At 39.7% G+C, this 23,052-nt stretch overlaps 1 protein-coding gene across 1 annotated transcript in view; it reads right to left on the minus strand.

Moving 5' to 3' along the window:
• Positions 1 to 202: 202 nt before the first annotated feature.
• LOC140236552 (uncharacterized) overlaps positions 203 to 23,052 on the minus strand; it is a 29,898-nt gene continuing 7,048 nt past the window's right edge. The window contains exons 2-8 of the mRNA XM_072316476.1: positions 12,160 to 12,316; positions 10,986 to 11,098; positions 9,913 to 9,994; positions 6,600 to 6,659; positions 3,753 to 3,834; positions 1,511 to 1,724; positions 203 to 643 (exon numbers count right to left, since the gene is read on the minus strand). Coding sequence (XP_072172577.1) covers positions 203 to 643; positions 1,511 to 1,724; positions 3,753 to 3,834; positions 6,600 to 6,659; positions 9,913 to 9,994; positions 10,986 to 11,098; positions 12,160 to 12,316 — 1,149 coding nt within the window. The remainder of the gene's footprint in view (positions 644 to 1,510; positions 1,725 to 3,752; positions 3,835 to 6,599; positions 6,660 to 9,912; positions 9,995 to 10,985; positions 11,099 to 12,159; positions 12,317 to 23,052) is intronic.

Consider the following 23,052-nt stretch of genomic DNA (forward strand, 5'->3'; position numbering starts at 1 on the left):
CGAGAACCCAAAGGAAACGTCGCTATAGTCCAGTGATCTAATCCTAGAATTATGGGAACAGCTGATATCAGAAAGTTTGTACGGGTATGTGTGCTTGCGTGCATACAACCTCAAGGTTTCCGTGTGATTGATTTCATGTGTCTTCGTCTTCTTTAGTGTATGACTCGTTAAGTCGTCACAGATTATCTGCGAAGAGTTTTTCTCAGGATTGGCTCGTCTTCGAAGGTGATACCGACTGCGATACCGATTCTGCTTCAGTGGGCGTGGTTAATATGGAAGACGCCGATGCATTGGTGGCTGCTGCGGCGTCCGTTGGCTGAGATACCTCTACAGGGCGTGTCATAGTACTGGGAGGCGTTGTCCCACTTGATGACGGCGATTTTGCGGGCGAAGGTGATTGGCTCGCTGACTGCGTTGCCATGGATGGAGTCAATATTCTCGCGGCTTGGACCTTGCTATGGGGCGGGAACGTCGTGGTTTTTGATAAGGCTGGTTTGGCGAATCCGTTGATAGGTTTCTTGGCGTGGAACAGCTGAAGCTCGCTGACATATTTGTAGATCTTGAGGGCGGGGCCAAGTTTGAATGACAAACCGGTCAAGACGTCAGATCGACGTAGTAGGAGGAGAGCGTTGCCGTCAATTTCCTGAAAAAAAAAAATGTATAAAAGCAGGATAAGAGCTCTAAATCACTAATCAGCTTCTATCTACAAAGTGAGATTTCAGTGGTCCACTTACGGATCTATTCATATCTCATGCATATTTCCTAACCACATGTTACAAATAATTATTCCAATCCTTCTGCCTACAAAATGCTTACCTGTGCTATGCATTAGTTGTGATACGTTGAAATATAGTAAAGGTATAAATCCTTGTGCAATACGTAAAAACGGGACGTGAATATGGTTTTGCTGATGTCACATGTATGCCAGAACTATATATATTCCACGATGTGTGCTTTGAAACTCTGGATTCACCACACTTGAATGTAGCGATCCTTATGCTACATGAATTACATCATCGTCATTGCACAGAACATTCATCTCCTTAGTACAGTTGAACCTCTCGTATCCGGACAAGTCGGGACCGGGGCTCATCCGGATAAGGGATTTGGCCGGATACGGGAGACTCAATGCTTAATACATGTACATATACATACACATGTACTGAGATAGCCCATTGTAGTACCACATGTAGTAATGTGTATACTGCAACCTTTTCATTGTTACATTTGGGGATGTTTCGGGATGCTGAAATGTCTGAAGGTAAGCAATTTGGAAGGAAATTTGATGCAATGTATGTTAATCATATTGGAAGTAATATGTAATTCATGTGTGTTTGGGTAGGAGTTCTCAAGGAGTTGGGAATCCCCCTTTCTTCCCGTAATTATTAAAAAAAAATCACGGCGAGATTGCGTCCGGATAATAGAGAGATCCGGATAAAGGGAGGCCGGATAATAGAGGTTCAACTGTATAGGTTTTGTCTACACTGCAAAAATGACTTTGATTCTGTACCTGATCTCTGAAAGACGCAGCCTGCTCCTCATACCCCCTCTGCTTGAAGTATCTAACGACATCATCGAGGGACCACGTGGACGGATGGGTAGAGAGGTTGTCTTTGGTCGGGCTGCTGGTTCGACTCTGGGCTGACTGCTCGGGGAGGTTGGCTGGCATGGACTGGTTCGGGGTAGCCACGTCTGGGGATACCTGGCCCGACGTAGGGCTTGACCTTGGACGGAGTTGAAATAGTTTCGTTTATTCCACCGAACAGTATTTAAGTAAATTAATTTTCGCAAACAACACAATTTTAGCGTTTCACATGGACCTGACATTTGACTCTTTGCCTTTGACACCATTACCAAAGACTTTTCAAGCGAAACACTGTTAGGCAGTCCATACATATATACTAAGTTTCATGAAGATAACTTGGGCCATTTCAGAAATATTGAGAAGTCAAATTTTAGCATTTTCTCTTGACCATTGACCTTTGAACTTTGACACCACAGCCCAAAACTTTCTCTAGTGAATCTTTACCTGGTAATATAAACTAACCTTCATTAAATACCTTCAGGCACTGCACAGATATGAGGAAATAGTGAAATCCTAAGAGTTTGACCTTGACCTTTGACCTCGAGCGTGTGCTGTACCCAGATGTTAATTAACACAGCTTCATCAACTCATACGTACATATGCCAAATTTCATTTGGATTCCTTCAACGGTTCTTAAGTTTTGCTATCTACAAAATCGATTACGGACGGACGGAGGGACGGACAGACAGACTGACGACCCGAAAACATAATGCCTGCGGTGATACTTCGTAGCGGAGGCATCAAAACACTAACAACAGTACCAACAACAATCCACAACAAGAAAAGTGGTTGCGGGGAAGAGGTATGCCGCTGATCTACGCAGTGATGCAGTAATTTTCTTAACATCAATAATCGTTCCTGAACATAAATTGAGAGGTAAACCACTCGACGACAAATCTCGCCAATATCTAATGCTGCATCCATTCTTGGAGGTGAGGTCCGCTGACTAAAAATATAGTGCTAATTGCCTATACAATCGTGATGAATTAAAGGCAACATCAAAAAGCATATAAGTAGATTAAAAAACGACCAAAACATAGAACAGCAAAGCAAAAATAAAAATTGAATAGAATAAAATGAAAATCATACAACTGAAAGATGCAAGAGTCAAATCAACATTTAGTCCTGCTTTCAGTCTGATTAAAAAATAAAAAATAAAAACACATTATTATAAGCCACTGTTTACTTCGTTTATTTGTTTTTACGGGTCCCAATGGTCATCCTAACCATGCCCCCCCCCCCCCTGTCCTTCTGGCAACGTCCAAGGTGAAAACTGCCGAAGAAATTATGGTCACCTTTTAACCCTATTCTAACTGGGGGGGGGGGGGTCAAATTGACCCCCCCCCCCTCGACGTTTCGCGCCACGATTTCGCAACGCGCAAAGATTTTGCCGCGTCGTTCCACGACTTTTTTCATTTGAGTTTCCCACATATTTTGAGACCAAATTTGCGATGTCCGGATACACCGTTCTGAAGTTATGCAATGTTTTGCATATGCATGTCAACCCGAATACTGCTCAAATTCATGATTTCGTGTGCAAATCCAATGCAAACTGTGGTTTTTTGTTTAATTGATATAAATTAGATTATTTCAACTTTTAGCCATTGAAATAAATCAATTCTAATGTAGATAAGCTTGAAAAAGTGCCTCCAACAAATTTTGGCAAAAAAAAACAATAGAAAACAAAAGATCGAAAAAATAATAAAATACATAAGAAATTAACAAAACAATAAAACACAAAAGAAAATGATTTTGATTGCGCTATTTTTTTTACAAGATCTGAAGGGGGGGTCAAATTGACCCCCCCCCCCCCCCCAGTAAAAACTTGGTCTCAAATAGCCCAGTTAGAATAGGGTTAAGACTTTCGCTGGTCGCAATCACCTGGTGTCGTATCATAGTGATTGACATGAAAGTGTGAGTGGTATCCTCAATATCCATAGCCGGAATGGATTGACTGAGGTTCCATCCGGATTCTCCTTGACGTAAAATCTCTAACTGGACTAAAGGGGTAACTGTCCCCTCCCCCCCCCCCCCCCCGCCCCCCGGGCCGACAAGTTGCTATTACGCATTTTGATTGTCTTGATTGTCGGAGTGGCCTTGTGACAGAACCTTGGGTGAGGGTGGGGTAAAACTTGTCGACCTCGTACACTGAACAGTAAAAACTCACTTTTGGTCAGGGCTTTTCTCCGACTTGTCGTCCAGGAGGGAAGATATACTGGCGCTAGATGAAGCAAGAGATCCATCCTCGTCTGTAAATATAGTATACAAAGAGCATGAGAGAGAGAGAGAGGCCACAGGGGGGAGACAGACGGACAAACAAACACAAAGAGAGAGTGGTAAGTCGCCATCACACTCAGAGCAGGTAACACGGCCAATATAATCATTATTATCCGAGAATAATCTCAATGCCATTTCTTCTCATTATTGCTATTATCTTCATCTCATTATTTGGCCTTTGGATGAAACACTGTGAGACGCAAGATGTAGGCGGTGTACACACCATCAAGTAGGTCGTGGAACACACCATCATTTCCACTAACGGTGTTCAAGGTCCTTTCTGAGACTTCGCAGTTTCAGTTATGAAATAATGCAACAACAACGATCATTGAAGACATGCGGTAATAAAACAATATTATACTTTCATCATAGACAAGAACATAATAGGCTACATTTAGGGTGGCGTCACAGCGTCCCGAAATCGACACATGATGGCCATACGAATGCGGAATTTTCAATTTCGTGCGAAGTTGGCCCGAACTTGATCAAAAGCCAATCAAGAGCCGAAGCAAGCACGATGCCTGCAGAAGGTCACACGATGACACCCGAACCACACATGAAGAGAGCACGAAGATCTGGATCTGTATACAGTTACCCGAAGGACACGCGAGGGATCCACAATGGCTACGTGATGACTTTGCCATCGCACACAAAGTTGCTGCTGGAGGCCCCACAAAAGCAAAAACAAAAACAACAATACCAACAAAAACACGCTAAATTGAAAAGAATATATGTATTTTGTCCCCCATGTAAACGGGAGCACACATTGGGACAGACACTGGAATAGACTGGGTGTGGCAACAGAACCAAAAGGATGATAAAGGGCACAAATCTTCTGTGGTCGTCGTGACGTGCTTTGCTTTATCTAAAATGAAATTGCAGAATTAGTGAAGGCTGGTGTCGTCATTTTATCAAAAATTAATATCGACGAATTGAAAGAAGGGAAAAGACGCTCGTCTGTAAATTGTACTCAATGCACGTCAACGTAATTACGTGCAATACAATTTGATACCATTTTCCCCTATAAATTGCAAAGCTACAAAGACTTTAAAGACTCTTTTGAAAAGGTATATAATGTCGGATTACACACACTTACTCGTGCAGGGAAATGCGCGTTCCTTTCAAGCGCGTTGGTGCGAGAAAAAAAAAAAAACAACAACCCAACATTTTGGATTCATGCGAGGTGCGTATACCGTGACCTGTGAAAATTTAAGAGCTGCGAAGACAAAGTGCTGTTTAGTTGGCTGCCTCTAGATCTCCATTCGTCTGTGTATGTACACCCCTCACGTTTACCGAGTACTTTGTGTTGTGTATACAAAAAGCTTTCTCTTTGATGCGGTAAAGTCATTCTGCCTGTGCTTTGACGAATTGCGATCAACGCTGGGACGGCGTCCGTCAGTGCCTTCGCGTGCTAAATTGTACCTGCGTAATGTGCACTCGCAGGGTTAAAAAGAGTTGATTACAGGTAGTAATGAAATCGATGATGATATGTTCTTATTTACACATATAAGAAGCCTCCTGAGTGTAAGCATTCGCCTCCTAAATTGGCCTGTCACAATTATTTCCCGCACGTTGCCAATAACCATCCACTCATAATCACGTAGGTCGACGGGGACGTAGGGTGAAGCATCTTGTCAGACGACCTCAAGGCCATAAAGTGGGCCTACCAGACAGGATTCGAACTCCGAAACTCTTTGTTAGGTGTTCACAGTCGTATCTACCGAACCATGGCGGCACCATTTTAATATGGGTCACCTTTCTCACTCTGTATGATTTGGAGTCATTCATTCCTCCTTTTTTTCCGCCAAATTTTCCTTAACTGAATGTTGTTTCACAATCATTACGTTTCCCGCCAGTTTGCTGTCATTTCAATACTCTTCCGCCCTGTCCAGTGGCGGATCCAGGGGGGGGGAGCGTACCGGGCGCCACCCCCTCCCCCTTTATTTTTTGTTAAAACAAAAGAAATAAAAAGAAAAAAAAATGGGGTGCCTGCGCCCCCCTTTAATTCTGTAAAGGCGCCCCTCTTTACGGAATTCCTGGATCCGCCCCTGCTGTCTGTATGGTCGAGGCAAAATCCGTTCGTCAATTCGTCCCCTGCAACGTGACAGTCACTTTGGAGACACTCTTCGCTCGCTCTACTCAAGGTCTTCACAGACAATGCCTCAAGACTTTCGGTACTTCTATTGTTTCGCAAACGACACGTTCACACAAATTAGCATAATCAAGTTGTAAAGGCATAGTATGCCATGTGTACGATGCATTACATGAATAAGCCAGTTCAGAGTTAGCTTTCGGGCATATTGATACGAATGACCTTTCTTTTTTCTCAGTCGGTTGAGGCACTTCACTCGTTTTCAGAGCGACATAATGCATAAGCTTTACGTAACAATTTGTGGTATTATCAATCCTGTTCAAACAAAGAATGAACTTGCGTAGACCAGATGACCAGAATGCCCCATAACACTTGGGAAAGCATCCATTCATTGTTCTGCATTGAATGTACTAATAATCTCTTTTTATTTATATTGCCAACTACCACTTTTGCTGTCAGGTAGATGTGCTGGCAAGCAGCATTAATCATTACAGCACAGATGCTTATCAAAATGAACTTGAAAATCAACAAGCCTGTTGGTACGAATAACCATTTTCTGCTCATGCGCAAAGTGGAACTCCAAACTGGCTTATTCATTCTCCCGGGTCGTGTGAGATAGTAAACGTCTCTAGATGACATTCTCACCTGTACTATTGCTGTATACCTCCATGTCTTCACTGGCACACAGCTCACATACCCATTTACCTGTAATAGTAAAAAAAGAAGAAGAAGAAAAAAAAAAGAAGAATCAGTCTAAGGGTTTAATTCCTAGAATACTGTTACAAGCAGACATACACAGCCATATTGACACCTGACGAGAAATAGTGAGAGTGAGAATGAGAGAAGGATGAGGGGGTATGGAGGGAGAGATAGAGATGTGGGGGGGGGGGAAGAAAGAACAAAAATGAAACCTGACAGGAGAGCAAATGACAGACAGACAGACAGACAGACATTTATCCTGAGCCACAATTTTAACTCCATGCTTAACCCTAAAGGGGCAGGGGGGGGGGGGGCAGAATTTGCCCCCTCCCCTTGACGTTTCGCGCTATAATTCTGTAACGCGAGAAGGCCTTGTCGCAAGGCTTCTTGACTTTCTTTGTTCAAGTCTCGCGCAACTTTTGAGACCAAATTTACAACGTACGTGTGTACTTTTTCGAAGCCACGCCCATTTTTGTAAAGGCATGTCACCCCAAAACGGGCACAATTTTGTGATTTTGTGTACATTTCCTATGGAAAACTGTGCTCTGTCATGAAAGTCATAAAAAACTGATTATTTTTACAATTAATCACTTTCATTGATTGATTTTAAGCTAATTATGGTATAAAAGTGGTCAGTGACAATTTCCAATAAAAAAACAAAGAAAAAAAAAGTCGAAAAACAACGAAATACATAAGAAATTCTGAAAACAAAAAATACATAAGAATTGAAATGACTTTTAGAAGTTTTTATGATGTACAATTGTTGAATATGCTCACAGAGATATACAAACCAAAAAGGAGACTCTCAGTGCTTTTAATTAGGCTAAAATATGATCTCTTGCTTAATTTGTATAATTAATCAATTAAAATTGATAATTGGTTATTTCAAAAAATCTTTTGACACAATCTTGAAGATTTTGACGTGGGTGTCATGCATGACAAATTTCGTCCCGATCGCACCTCTGATGGCCGAGATCTTGGGGGGGGGGGGGGGGAGGCGGAATCCACCCCCCCCCCCGGTTTTAGCATATAGCCAAAAAAAGCCCGGCCCTTTCAGGATTAACGGCATATCGAGAAGTCTTAACCCTATAAAGCCCAAGCTATTTTGACCCCTTCCAGGCCCAAGGGGGGGCACATTGTGCCCCCCCCCCCTATATAACTTCTTTATTATATGATGTATGACCGTCATATTTGGCACGTGGGTAGAGCAACTCATACTCTACATGACCCAACATTTGAAATTTCCCAAGGTCATCCACTGAGGGCGCTATTTACCAAAATATAAAGAAATACATAGGAAATACGCTAAAATCATGTTTTTTCTTTGTATTTCTTTATCCCCAGTATATATGTTTTTATTTTATATCAATCATTTTCATATTTACCACAAAAGAAAAGCAAGTCAACTTTCACTATTTGTTATGGTTGAAATTTCTCAAGGTCAACATGTGGGGGCGCTATTCGTTACAATATGAAGAAATATATGAAACCTATCATGTATTGCTTGGAATGGGTACATAATATTGGCATCACATTTCATATTTCCAAAATATTGAAATTTTGAGTTTGCAGATTGATAATATGATATAAAAATTATATTACAGGCAAAGCTTGTGTGAAAATAACACAAAATAAAAGGGTAGTCTTTGGAAAATGCTGTATTTTCGATTATTTCTATTATATCTATTGTTTGATGCCTATGTCATATAAAAAATAAAGGAAATAATAAGAAGACCATTTCAGGGTAATTCACAACCATAATTACTTCACAATTTGGTCCTTCAGCAAATTACAGCCAAGAAAACCCCCATTTCATCCATTATTATATTGTTAACTGAACTTGGAACGGAAAATCATGCAAAATCTGACGAACATGGTTGTCAGTTTATGGTTGCCATGGCAACCAACAATATTGGACATAGCTAAATTATACATCAAAATGTTCGCAATAAGATTTTAGGAAAAGTCACCAAATTTGGTTGAAATCGGGTGAAGGGTGTAGGAGTGGCAAACGAAAATATGGTAGGGGGGGGGCACATTGTGCCCCCCCCCCTTGGGCTTTATAGGGTTAATTGACAGTTCCCTTGTTCACGTGCTGTATGGGAAAACCGTATCAATTGCATACAACTTCCTAAACCGTGCTCTGCGCTCTCAATTTATGATATCTATACTTATGATTATAAGAGAACATGGAAACTGCTTGGCAAATCTGCTTTCGTCCCCGGGCTTTTGTCTCACAGGGCGTTTGACACTATCTTACAGCGGGAACGTGCATTATCATCCCTATCACATCTAAAAGATCTCTTTTATACATTGGAGAACGCCAACGTGTTTGCAAAGTTAAGTAAAAATCAATGTGCACATGAAAGCACTTAAAATATTGAGCATTTGGATATTCTAACTTGCGAGAAACGTCAGGATTTATGTTTCGTTGCTGTTGTGGTTGTGGTTGTTTCATCGCAAATTTCGGGCAGCAGCGAAGTTTGTTTACCATTCATACCATGCTAATCATTGTTAGATTAACTAGAAAGCAATCGCTCACGAACTTGCATCCGGTCCTTACGTCGTGAAGAGCTACTGTGTGGACTGTGGGTGTGTCCCACTCACGTTTAGAACTAATGATTAACGATAGAAATCCATCTTTTCAGCGACTTCCAATAATTAATGTGCTGAATGTCTCGGGGAATACTACACATTGATGTGGCGTACAAAGTGAGAGATTACGTATTTGGAGGAACACGTATTTGGCAGAAACACATACACTGTACTTAAAAGTGTGTTCCCCATAGTTGGCGGAAATATAATTTGTACTTTTTAAAAAGTCCTATGGATTAGGTTTTTTTTTCAGTGGTATTAAAACATGGTACATGTCATTAAAAGTGCAACAATATACTGCATTTTGCATCTCATCCAATTAGCTTGGAAAATTTAGTTTTCCTCAGAAAATCCAAATTTACCAAAATCACTGTGTTATTGTTCTCTTTTCGTTCGTACATTGTATTTTTGTTTTAAAAAAGTTGGAGAAATAACTTGAAATCAAAATTGAAATTGAAACTGAAATTGATTTTTTTTTTCCGCAGTGCCACTCACCGAAGAAAAATGAAACCATAAAACAAATAAATATAAAATAAAATAAAAGGCAAAACGGCAGCGGGATTTCCCCGTTGGCGCAACAGACACATAATCATTGTCACACACGCAATCAAGTAGACACAACAACTGCATGCATCCTCATTGACTTCTGCTTGGGCTTCCTTACCGCTGGGTTTCTCTTCGACGGTGGGATTGTGGCATGCCATGTGGTAGCCCTTGTCACACGAGTCGCAGAATAACAGCGTATCCTGATGAGAATTGGAATATCAATAATTATCAAAACTGAAGTGGTAGGAAGTTCTTAGGATTTAGAATTGTACGTGCAGGTAGAGTTAAACGGCATTTCAATGTCTTTTTGTTTGTGTTTTATTTTTTTTTTCTTGCCGTTTATATTTCAGATGAATCGCGCATTTCTGCTTTGAATAAACGATGATATCTCACTTGTTACATATAACAAGAAATATTTCTGATGATAAAAAAAACATTATTGTCTTGTTACTTTCTTTGTCTTTAAGCCGTTTTAATCGCAAACACCTCAAATTAACAAGAATGGAAATAACTCATAATAAATAATAAATTTGAATTTTTGAAGACTTGTGTGAATATCACTGACACCACAGCCATCATCTACTTTCTACTAGGATAATCGGGCATGGTAACGACCAAGATTCTCATTTCATTAAACACTTGAAAATTAAAAACAATATACATAATATAGTAATGTAGCCTAGCCAGGATTATTGATTCGATTGTGTGTATGTGTGCGTTTTTTAAAGAAAATTGAAGGATATTGACTGCAATTATAGTTCATACTATTCACTTTTATCTTTCATATCAGTGAAGAAAAGAGACTAAATAATATTTATAATCATATTTATGTCTGCCTATAGGTGTAGAGTATATGCTTCCAATTATATGTATATCAGTATAGTAATATCTGCGCATTCAAAATTGAAGGTGTAATCCAAATTCACTCTTTTTTAGACAAAACACAAAATACATTTCACATGCACTGATTGGTGACAGAGATATTGACAGGGTAACAGAGAATGAAGTTGTCGTAAAGACCATTCAGCTCTGATATCTTGCAAGTCTGAGCAGCAAAAGAATAACTTAGTTTAATGTTTGCACGTTTAACTGCCATAATATACTTACGTATTACGGGACTATCTGGCGTTTCTCTTATACAAAATAATGCACTTTGGCGGCTGGATTAACGAATACATAACATTGACTCACCGCATCGCCGGCGTCTTCGCATACGTGACACGTCTTGCAATCGATACACTGCCAGGGCGATAGCCGCGATCGCTCAGCAAGCTGCTTGGAGTATTTCATGCAAGATGGATGAACTGAAAGGGTGAGGAAACGAATCGAATGACGTCACATAGTGATGGATCAAATGACGTCTAAACAGTCACCTGGGATTTGGGGGGCAATAAGCGTGCTGTTGAATATTCAACAGCAGCCTGAAGTCGCCTGCCGCCGTTTCAACTTGCGAAAGCTCCATGAATATATTTACAGGCCACCGTGACTGCAATATTTTTTCTCATATGTGTAGTTAGGAAACAAATGCTGAGGATAGTATTTTTATATACCTAATATAGACTCGCCTCACTAGGCTACGCTTTCCTCGAAATTGTAGATGTTATTAGGGAAATAAGGGAGACGTGCCTTTTTGAAAAGATAGGAAAAAATAGTGGCTGATGTGACGTGCAAAAAGTTTGCCATACAAACCTTGACCGTTTCAAGAACTGACGTTGACATTTCTTTTCTTCTACTACTATATGTACTATGGGGTAAACTCGGTCAAAAAGAAAAAAGAAATTATAATAATAACAGATAAACAAATAAAAACAAATGGTAAGCTGAATATAACAAGTAACAGTACTCATATTTTCCCATTATGACAAGATGGTTTGTTCAAATTCCCTAATCTCGTATCGATGTTCCGTTTTTCCTTTTGTTTTCTGATAAAACATCGTATTGAAATGATTAAGAAAATAGTTCATCAATGGAGCTTTATAAGTGACGGATGGGGGGGGGGAGGAGCGCCCCCTTTGATTTTGTTTTCCTTAAAAAAAAGAATAATAAACAGGAAAAGTAAAGGGGATGGTGCGCGTCCCCTTTGATATTTTGTTCTTTTATAAGTATGCATGAAATCGCACGATGACCAATATGAATATTTATTAAAAAAAAAAAGAAGAAAATCTCCCTACCGTGGGAAGGACACCTCCCCTCTCACCCGATTGTGTCAGAAAATTGCCTCACCTGATTAAACCCCGAAGTGGCAGCAGAAATATAAACTTCTTTGCGCCCCTCCCCCCTCCGCTTTATTTTACGGAATTCCTGGGTCCGCCCCTGTTTTTTCTTTGTTTTTTTTTTTTTGTAGCTGAGATGTGCATATACAAACCTTTCAGAGTGCAATCTTTGCAGACAAGCAGCTCTTCCTTGTTGCCGAACTTATTACAGCTGGCGGGCAGGGTGCAGTAGTCGCATTTTTGGTCCCAAACGGATATTTTCACGACTGGTTCCTGCTCGAAATCGGGACCGTGCGTCTTCTTGATTCGCTGTATACGACATGACAAAGAGGAAGAGAAACGTGTAGAATTAACCATTATTCGTTCGACTTGTGAGAAGGAGTCACACCCTAACGCACGCAAAAGATCCCGCTTCATTCATTCATTCATTCATTCATTCATTCATTCATTCATTCCATTTATTCATTCATTCATTCATTCATTCATTCATTCATTCATTCATTCATTCATTCATTCATTCATTCATTCATTCATTCATTCATTCCATTTATTCATTCATTCATTCATTCATTCATTCATTCATTCATTCATTCATTCATTCATTCATTCATTCCATTTATTCATTCATTCATTCATTCATTCATTCATTCATTCATTCATTCATTCATTCATTCATTCATTCATTCATTCATTCATTCATTCATTCATTCCATTTATTCATTCATCCCATCGAGCAGTGTGCATTATGCCCCGTGAAGTGCTGTAAACGTCGATATTTTCGCGTGATTAATTTTTCGCGCTGAGCGGCTCAAAAACATTCGCGGGCTGTTGAATTCGCGCTGCGCAGTTGTCAACTTATTCAATTGTGAAGATGTTTTCGGGGGAGGGAGTTAGAATTTGCGCTATAGCCAAAAGTAGCGCGAATTACACGAAAATTAATATGACGCGAAAATGTTTTAGTTTACAGCAACAACTGGGCCCCATGAAAGACCAGCTAGTGCTGCTGGACACATTATGGGATATCCAGCCATCTTAAAAGATGGAAAGTGAAAATAAAGAAACAAACAAAAAAAAGCAAACTTGCTATTATAGGGCATGGTGTATGATTGAAGAGAATGAAATCGCATTATGAATCTCATGATAAGAGAAGGATGGGCGTTAAAAAAAAAACAGCTGTAATGACATTGCGTTGAATCTAAAAAAAAAAAAATGTGTCATGTCATCCATCACTTATTGTATGAATGAAAGCAACCTTGGAATGCTGAAATGCTACCAAGACATATTGCTGTCAGAATTCTCATCGCATGCGATGGACTATGTTACGTTACCAACTAATTCAGTCTATAGCTCTTTATTCTCCACATATTCTCAAAACTGCATGACTTGCGGAAAAAAAAAAGAGGCAGAAACAAATGAACCAAAAGAAACAACAAGGAAACTTATTAGCACGGAGATGAATAGTGATTATTAGTCATAGTCCTAAGAGAATTTTCTTAGAAATTTGCAACCTTGAACCTTCAGTAGTTCAGTTTGTTTCGCTTTTTGGGATTATTTTTTGCGAGTTGTTTTTTGAAATGCGTATAGTATAATTATAGCTTTTAACGTCGAAAGTAAAATGCGGCAAAAATGCGAGCAAGCACGTGCACGTGACAGGAAGATGACACCTTTTCGCTTATATAATAATCATTTTGGTTTCTTTCGTTCTCATAAAGGAAAATGATGTAGCGGCGGGTGATCGAGACAGAATGGGGTGCGTGCAATCTCGTCTCATTGCGAAGGGAGGAGAATTCATTCGGAATATACCTTATATTATATAGCGCCTCCGTTCCCCCTTCCAAGAAATAAACGATTGAATCAATTAAAACGCACAATACAGCATTAACCCCCCGCGCACACACGCATAATGATTAGGTCCACAGTAATGTGTATTATTGATGTACAGCAGTCAGATAAAAAGAAGTGGGGTCTAGTTTCCTTCACTATACATATACGGCCGCTTAACCTTATACACGGTAATCCATTTCGCTTTATCCAAAATATCCCAATCCCCAATGCCCCGTGCTCAATTCTTCCGCTATGCTCATAAACAATTCTAAGCGGATCATCCGACACTAACTTGACTTGCAACGTTAATTCATAGCCACGTCCAATGAAACTATAAAGGTGTCCCTACCACTAGCATTTTTAGTTCAGGATGAAACTTCCGGGAAAGAGTATATACAGCATAGCAACTACAGCAATTAGGAATCGCCTTTATTGTATACACCTGTACACGAATTTTCCAAAATTTAATGCAAAATCTCCGAAATGTCTCTTCTAATTTAAAGGGGATGGCTAGTAACTGATCAGTGGGAATCAGTGGGAATGCTGGGGATGATTGTTCCAATCTTTGTGGGATTCATTTAAGAGTACATTATATAGGACCTATCTATTGTTGTGTGAAAATTATTTGCTTCAGAACGGTATCATGTTCAAGTAATGTGAAGTTTGATGTTTCCAGGTTAGCATGCCTGTACAGTGACGGGGCATTAAACTGCACATTACTTGAATATGAAACTGTTCTGAAGCAAATAATTTTTACACAACAATAGATATATTATAATGTACTCTTAAATGAATCCCACGAGAATTGGAACAATCATCCCCCAGCATTCCCACTGATTCCCACTGATCAGTTACTATAGCCATCCCCTTTAAAATATGAACACTCTCTGACACAAACTAATGAATTCATCAATGATGGATACATGAAAGAAATAATTTATGTCTTGGACACCCCCCCTTCCTCCATTCCTGAAGTTGTAAATAAGCACCATAAAAAGTATACGCACATGATGGGACAAACAATGATCCCCTTCCTATACTATTATCAGTAAATTTGGGAGAAATGACCCGATATATAATTGAAAAAAAAGTAGGTGTATCAATGACGTTGTGTAAGGAGAAACGGCGCAGTCATGAGAATCTGTGGTTTGAAAGGAAAGCTCTAATGAGCTTTGGAATAGGGTATAAGGAAAAGCCTGATGAGGACATGCTTGAGATTAAAGGACAAGTTCACCTACATAATAAAAATTTGTGGATTGAGTGAATGCAGCAATATTAGTAGAACACATCAGTGAAAGTTTGAGAATTTCACAAAATTTCCTTCTTTTTTTTTTAATTCAAAGTATAGGCCTACATATTCTCTCGACTTAATTGTCAGGGTAATTATCATTCACCCTGCTGTCTGAAAGAGACAAGTCAAGTGTTCCTTTATCATGCCAAAAAAGTGAAAGTATGTTGAATTTTCTTCACAATTATGTTCTTTATATAAATCTTTGCATGTGACATCTTAGTCTTCTCATCGAGCGATGGCGGCACTGAAAATTCAAAAACTCATAACTTTTGAACGGATTATCCGATTTTCCTCAAACTTTCGCTAATATGCTCTACTGGTATTGCTGCATTCACTGAATCAACACATGTCTATATCAACGTGAACTTGTCCTTTAAGGTGAACACAAAGACCCGAATTCACGAAGGTGGTTTAAATTTAGACCGTGGATTAAATCTAAAACATGGACTAATATAAGCGTGAAACAGGCGTACCTTTGACGTGCGCGTATCACCGCGCGTCTGTTATTGGACGTCTGTTGGCGTACGCAATCTGTCAATCGTATAGCCCACGCAGAAACAAATTTGCATAAACCATGGCTTAAATTCAAACCACCTTCATGAATTCGGGCCAAAGAGGTTAACCATAAGAGTGGTTACACGTGATCTTCGGACGTGATCTTGCTCGCATTAAGCCCTCTTATAATATAGCGTCGTGACGAAACAAATTGGCGCCGCGTGTCCATAGAAACGATGCGTACTCCACGAATAAGAAATGAAGAGATACGCGACGAGGACACTTTTTTTTTTGGGGGGGGGGGGGGGCAATACCGAGCAATTTATTGACAGACAAACCATCATGACACAACAGACAAAACCGACAAAAAGTCAATGGGACAAAAACAACATTCTGACTCGTTTATCTTTTTCACATTCTGAATGTTCCTTTCAGAAACATCATAAACTATATGCTTAGCCTACACTTCACGATGCAATACGTTCGAAAAAATAGTTCGTATTATACAGACAAATGGGATTTCACCGTTTCATATCTCTCACCGTCATTTTGTCTCTCTCGGTAATACTTTTATAGTCATTCATTAACATAATCATCCATTACATTTAAAGATGTACTGCTCCAATAGATTCCCAGCTGTACTTTTACTTAATTTCTTCCGACTTCGCAAACACAGTTTTGGTCTGACCTTTAAACAAGGTTTAATCTCAATGCACATGATAGGTTCTGCATCAACCACACGTGTCGTGTGATTAATACTTTTAAATTGTGGACGACTAAATCACAATTAGCCTGACATGATTGCTATTATCAACATCATCAGCAATGTCACTCTGCATACTGGATTTGGAATCGACCTTAACACTAAAAATTTCCGCTGAACAATCCCTTGAATCCCAACGGTAATCTCTCACACGTTACGCTCATCAGGATGCAGACAGACTGAGGAAAAAGGTATAATCATACAATATGTCTGGTAAATAATGACAGATTTATATATAAACTATGGCTGGTATAGGCCTACATGTAATTATGTACAGCATTACGGCATGTACGCCATTGACAAGCAGCAGTCATGGGTACACGCTACACGGGATGTTGGCTATAGATAGCGCTTTACTCGCAGGCGTTAAGTCATTAAGTATTAAAGACTGCGATTAAAACAAAACAAAAGAAAACAACGCAGCCACGACTGAACGCTGCTGGTTCTGAGAACACACACACACACATACAGACACACATACACACACACACACACACGTGAAATAAAAAAGGTGTTTTTTTGTCTTGTTTTTCTTTTCTTTCTTTTTTTCACTACAGTATCCACTAAAGCTCCGCGAACACGTACGCGCTGTTACCCGTTTCCCGTCTCTCACATTTACGCAAAGGTAATAACTTTATAACCACGTACACCTATGGAAGTCCAGGAAACGCATTCACTTGAAAGGACGGAATTATAATTTTCACACTACTTCTCATGCTTATCGTTCGTCATCTTCGTGCACGGACATAGTCCACAAAAAGAAAGTCCATAAATGAAGCTGAAGAAGTGTCATATTTTATAATGGGAAGAGGCGGAAATGCATGAATGTAAAACCCACAAAGGATTTTTTTTTTTTTTTTCGGGCGGTCGCGCTATTCCTGATCTGATTAGTCTTCTTTTTTTTTTCTTTTTCTTTTTTCGCATGACGTATTTCTAGATCTCAGCTATTGCTTATTTATTCGATATTGTCACTATGGGTGATATCATTCCTACTAACACCATTACTCAGCCAAAATGTTGATTAATCTTTACTTTTTAATTTTAAATTCCTTTCTTGCCTAACTCCTTTTCACGTTATTCTGTTGAGCTCACTCGAAAGCTGGCAGCCATGTTTGTTTGTTCGTTTGTTTGTTTGCTTGTTTGTTTTTTAGGGCAGGGTTCATGTGTCAGTCACTATTACGATAGGAAAAAATTTCCGTTCTGACTCGAATAACTACCTGAGCTAACGAGGAAATGAAACTGTTCTTGTAGCTGTATTTCCATGTATGTGCCTATACGTGAATTTTTGTGGTTAAAGGGAACGACTACCCACATGGTGAATTCAATGCATTTAATAATCTACCGCAGTGAATCAAGGAAATGATGAGACGGCTGATGACAGTTCGGAATATTTTTTAAAGGAAAACGGTGAATTAAGGGTATACACAGGTCTCGTTTGCACTTAAAGCTATTTGCATAGCGGTAGATAAATTACGAATAATACTTATCAAAAATTATATATCCACAGTCCAAAATTGATCTTTGACATTTGACCTTGAAGGACTTTGCCTGTCTCTGGGGCGAGTACCAAGAGACTCCAGTGGACGTTTTGTTTGTTAACTTGTTTGTTTGTTTGTTTGTTTTATCGCGATGTAGAGATGTGGGGTACGGACTGATGGACGGACGAACCAGTAAACAGGATTCCTCCAGCACTCTTCAGGGCGGAGTCATAAAGGAGTCTTTAATTTCCATCTTAAAAAAAAAAATGAAATGCAATGTTCGATGCAGCACACCAAGGAGCTTGTTAAAAAGTGATTGAAATCACTAAACAGGGACTGAATGTCAGTCAATGTTGTTCAGGTCATATAGACAAGTCTCAGAGACAAAACATTTCGGTTACATTTAGTTGTCTGAAGGTTCTTCAATCCGAAACTGAAATCTTATTCAATTTTCGGATTAACATGCCTTCGGAATAACGACCCTTCGGACTAACGAAACTTCTTCCATTTCGGATTAACGAACCTTTTACTTCAGTTTCAAGCATAAACATAGCAAACTTTTCTATATAGACTGATTTGCGTGTATCATGCTATTGTAGAGAGTTCTTTCTGTATATACATGGGCTTTTTGTTACTATCGTTACTATTGTTTGATCTGTGCTCGTAGACCCACGTTTCAATTTCGTTTTCAGTTGATTTTATCTGTCCATACTCACTTGTACAAATGAAAACAAGCGTAATAGATTAACAACCACTTAAAGCAAAGATGTTTGATCTTACTCATAATAAAAGGCCTTAGGCATATTATGTATATCGTATTCAGGAAAACTTAATGAAAGGAAATTAAAGTCAATGGAATCATCACCTAATAAAATGCCATAATACGTGGGATATGACCAGCATCACTATGAAATCATCGGAAGTACATGACACTTTAAAATAATCAATTTTCTTTGCTTGCCGCTACTATACCCTTTTTACCACAGAAAATAGTACGCCTCGTGCCACTACGAATCGACTGTATATAATTCACATGTTCTTCAGAAGCATGTACGATATTGAAGTACAATATAGCTCTTATAGCATAAAGAAATTGAATGTAAAAGCTGCCTTACATTACTACTGTAATCAATATTATTAATACTGATAGCACTATACGGCTTTATAATTAAACTCCTACTGAAATATTTCATTTTCATTTAATTTCAGTTTATTTTCACATGCAAAATGATACAAAATGATTGCAAAGTAGCAATAATCCTTCGTCCGAGCATGTGAAAAAGTGGCAATGGTCATAATGATCTTCCCTCATCGATTATCAGCTAAAGACAAAAAAGTAACTGGTGGTATACATTTCTGTACTTTTCAGCTTACTTCGTGTGTAAACAAAACAATAAAATTTTCTCGCCGCAATAATAATTGTTGCCTTGATTGCTTTGCGCACCCGCCATTTTCGAATTCGATTTTAACACCTGCGTTTGAACTTTGGTTTTACAATGGAGAAATAAAAACAGTTATGAAAGTTCCAACTACTTTATATTTACAAGTTAGGTCTTGGTACCAATTGCTTTAGCTTTGTTAGAATTTGAGCGCATGCAGGAATACACGGAGTAGTCCGTTTTATTTCCGGCGTGCCTGATATTGACTTGTCGATTCTGTTTTCAAGGTCACCGAATAGCATTTACTTTCACTCACCTGCAAATGCGTTATGACTGGTGTGATCAAGAAGATGTAGGTAATAATAGTTCCATACCCTGAAATTGCATTTTGATTGATTATCTACTTGTAAAGGTCCTGTTTACCTTTGGAAACAGTGATTTAATAAATGTTCGAGATATCACATTTTATGCATATTGTAGGTCAGTTGTATCACAAAACATCCTACCATATAAAAATTTTGCAATAAAGCCTAAAATATAAAGGAGATATCACTGTTTTCTCATTAAACCATAACAAGTTTACTGTAGACGGTTTAGTCTGAAAACATTTTTTGATGACAACTATTGTTCACATTTTGTATATTTAACAATACTTAACATTGATTATACTGATTCAAATTTTTACATTGGTCGTTTCTATCCCTAACTCACATTCTAGAATCATTTTGAAGCACTAATGCTGGGTTTTCGTTTCATCTGCAAATGGTAAATTATGCCTTTAAAGTTGTCGTTGCAGAAAATTGGATTGTGTGTGGGTTTTTTTTTTTTTTGTTTGTTTGTTTTTTTTTTGTTTTTGTTTGTTTTGTTTTTTTTTTTTTTGGGGGGGGGGGTGTCATACGGTATAATGCGATGTAAAGTCCATCGCTCATTCCTTTCCCCCTCATGTTTTGGTAATGTTTTACTTTAAAATGAATTAATACAACTAATTGATTGTGCAATAAGTGCAATATCTCCCCGGATACTACTGAATATTTTCGCAAAACTGATACCAGTCATGCGTGTGTTTGCTAACACCTTCTTTCTTTCTTTTTTCTTTCCTTGTTTTTTTTTTTTTCGCCAGTGGCAATGCTCCATTTCTTCATGTAGGCCTACTTCAGTATGCGAACAAAATAAACGAATCAGCAAATAGAGAGAAAGCACAAACCAGTATGAATGAAATAATGACTTACGGATGAATAAAAAGAAATGAATGGACAACCAAACAATACGTGTACATAAACACCCCCATCCACACACACACACACACACACACACACACACACACACATAATTGTAGCTGTGCTTTACCATGGGTGAGGAGAATGCTCTCTCGGTCAATGCAAAATAGTCAACTGCCACCGTAACCCTGTTCGTAAATTAAACATGCGATTTATCTGTGAAGATTCATGTCCGTGAAATGTAGGCCTATAGCAACTGTCAGAAAGAAATAAAAATGGTCAGGTGACGCTGTTTTCGCCATTTACGTCACAAAGACGTCTACTTGGCAACACGGCTGTACTCAATACTAACCACAGTAACTGCATGGGCGCTCACTTCTTGACCTCGTCACGCCCATCCACGGTCCCACGTAACTGATGCGCAGGTTGGAATAAGCAGGGAGGTGAGACAACTCTCACCTCCCTGGAATAAGCCAGTTCGGAGTTCCACTCTGCGCATGAGCAGAAAAAGGTCATTCGGACCAACAGGCACGTTGGTTTTTAAAGTCACTGGGATAAGCGTCTGTGATGTATTATCATGTATAATGATTATTCATGTAACCTTATAAATGCTGCTTGCCAGCACATCCACCTGACAGCAAAAGTGGTATTTGGCAATATCGATAGAAAGAGGTTGTTCTTACATTCAATGTAAAATAATGAAATGGATGCTTTCCCAAGTGTTAATTGACGGATCATTCTGGTCATCTGGTCTATGCGAGTTCATTCTTTGTTTAAGCAGGATTGACGAATACCATAAATGTGCAAATCGTTAAGTAAAGCTTATGCATTATGTCGCTCTGAAAACGAGTGAAGAGCCCCTTAACCGACTGAGAAAAAAGAAAGGTCATTCGGACCAATGTGCCCATGAGCTAACTCCGAACTGGCTTATTATACGCTATAAACAGAGCTTTACTTAGCACGGTATTTTCACAAATTTCGATGACAGCGCTTTGGAATTGTACGAACTCTCTTGAAATCACTAAGCAATCGCCAGAGAATTTTCCTTACAGACACGATAGAGCAATTTGTCATTAAAGGCATTATTCACCATTTGCGGATCAAAGAAAAACCCAGCTGTATATAGTGCTTTAAAATAATTATAAAATGTGAGTTAGGGATAGAAAAAATCAATGTAAAAATTTTAATCAGTATAATCAATGTTATGTATTGTTCAATACACAAAATGTGAACAATTGTTATAACAAAATTGTTTCCAGAATAAAACGTCTAAATGCAATTATGATTTATGGAGAAAAACAGTGATATCTCCTTATATTTTAGGCTTTATCGCGAATTTTTATATGGTAGGATGTTTTGTGATGCAACTGACCTACACCCCGGCCTATTCATCAAATGTGATAACTCGAACATTTCTTAAATCACGTCCTGCTCCCAATGTTAAACAATGCCTTTAAGATTCATGAATGCTCGTGAACAAACGTAAACAATGTTAATCCCGTGTCACACCTTTCCGGGCAAGCCTTGCGTGCGACTTGCGAAGAACAATTTTTACTACCCGGAGATCCCCGCAGATGACCCGCACATGACAGTACCTAGCACGTATCTTACCCGTAGTCGCCCGGAGGTGCGCACGCATATCTTTTTACCCGCAACCATGTTTAGGCCCTGTCACACCTCTCCGGGCAAGCTACGCGGGCTTGTTGCGTGTAGGGATTTTCCAGCATACCGGACAATTTCTGAGGGCGGACAAAGATTTGGGCGAGTCAGTGCATGTGTCTTACGTGCTGGACGCGCTCTACCCAAGTTCTACTTGCGGGTATACTGTGTGACCTGTGTGCCAGGCGCGTAGGGGCTGACAACTCAGTGAAGGAATTTCTCTGAAGGAATGGAAGAAGTCCCACAGAATGTCATCGTCTAGGCCGCATACTGTGACTGCGAAGTACCTGCGTGGGAGTTGCCTGCGAGGTGCTGCCGCTAAGGGCCTCCTACTGGCGTTCTGCGTGGACCTCTGCGGACAATCCCGGCGACTCACCCGGAAAAAGTTTTGGTCATGCTCAAAACTTGGCTGCGGGTAAATCGGACCTGCGTGCGCACCTCGGGGCAACTACGGGCGAGATACGCGCTAGGTACTGTCAGGTGCGGACCTACTGCGGAAAGCTCCGGGTAGCAAATTTGTTTCCCCGCAAGTCAACCCGCAAAACTTCCCCAGATACGGTATGACAAGGCCTTGAGCATGCTCAAAACTTGTTCCGAGTGAGTCGTGGGAATTCGCTCGCAGAGGTACACGCAGAACACCAGTAGGAAACCCTTACTGGCAGCACCTCGCAGGCAACTCCAACGCAGGTACTTCGCAATACCCGTAAGTGGCTCGTAACAGAAAACGGATCGGTTTCGAAGCTCTCACGCAGGTCTCACGGAATACACGCAAGTAGAAGGTAAGTAGCACGCGTCTAGCAGGTAAGACACGAGCGCGAAACTCGCAAATGTCTTGTCCGCCCGCGGAAAATTCTCCTGCGTGCTGGAAAATCCCTACTCGCAACAAGCCCGCGTAGCTTGCCCGGAAAGGTGTGACACGGCCTTTGATGGTAACAGCCA

This window comes from Diadema setosum, chromosome 13 (genome assembly GCF_964275005.1).
Source record: "Diadema setosum chromosome 13, eeDiaSeto1, whole genome shotgun sequence".
Taxonomy (NCBI): Eukaryota; Metazoa; Echinodermata; class Echinoidea; order Diadematoida; family Diadematidae; genus Diadema; species Diadema setosum.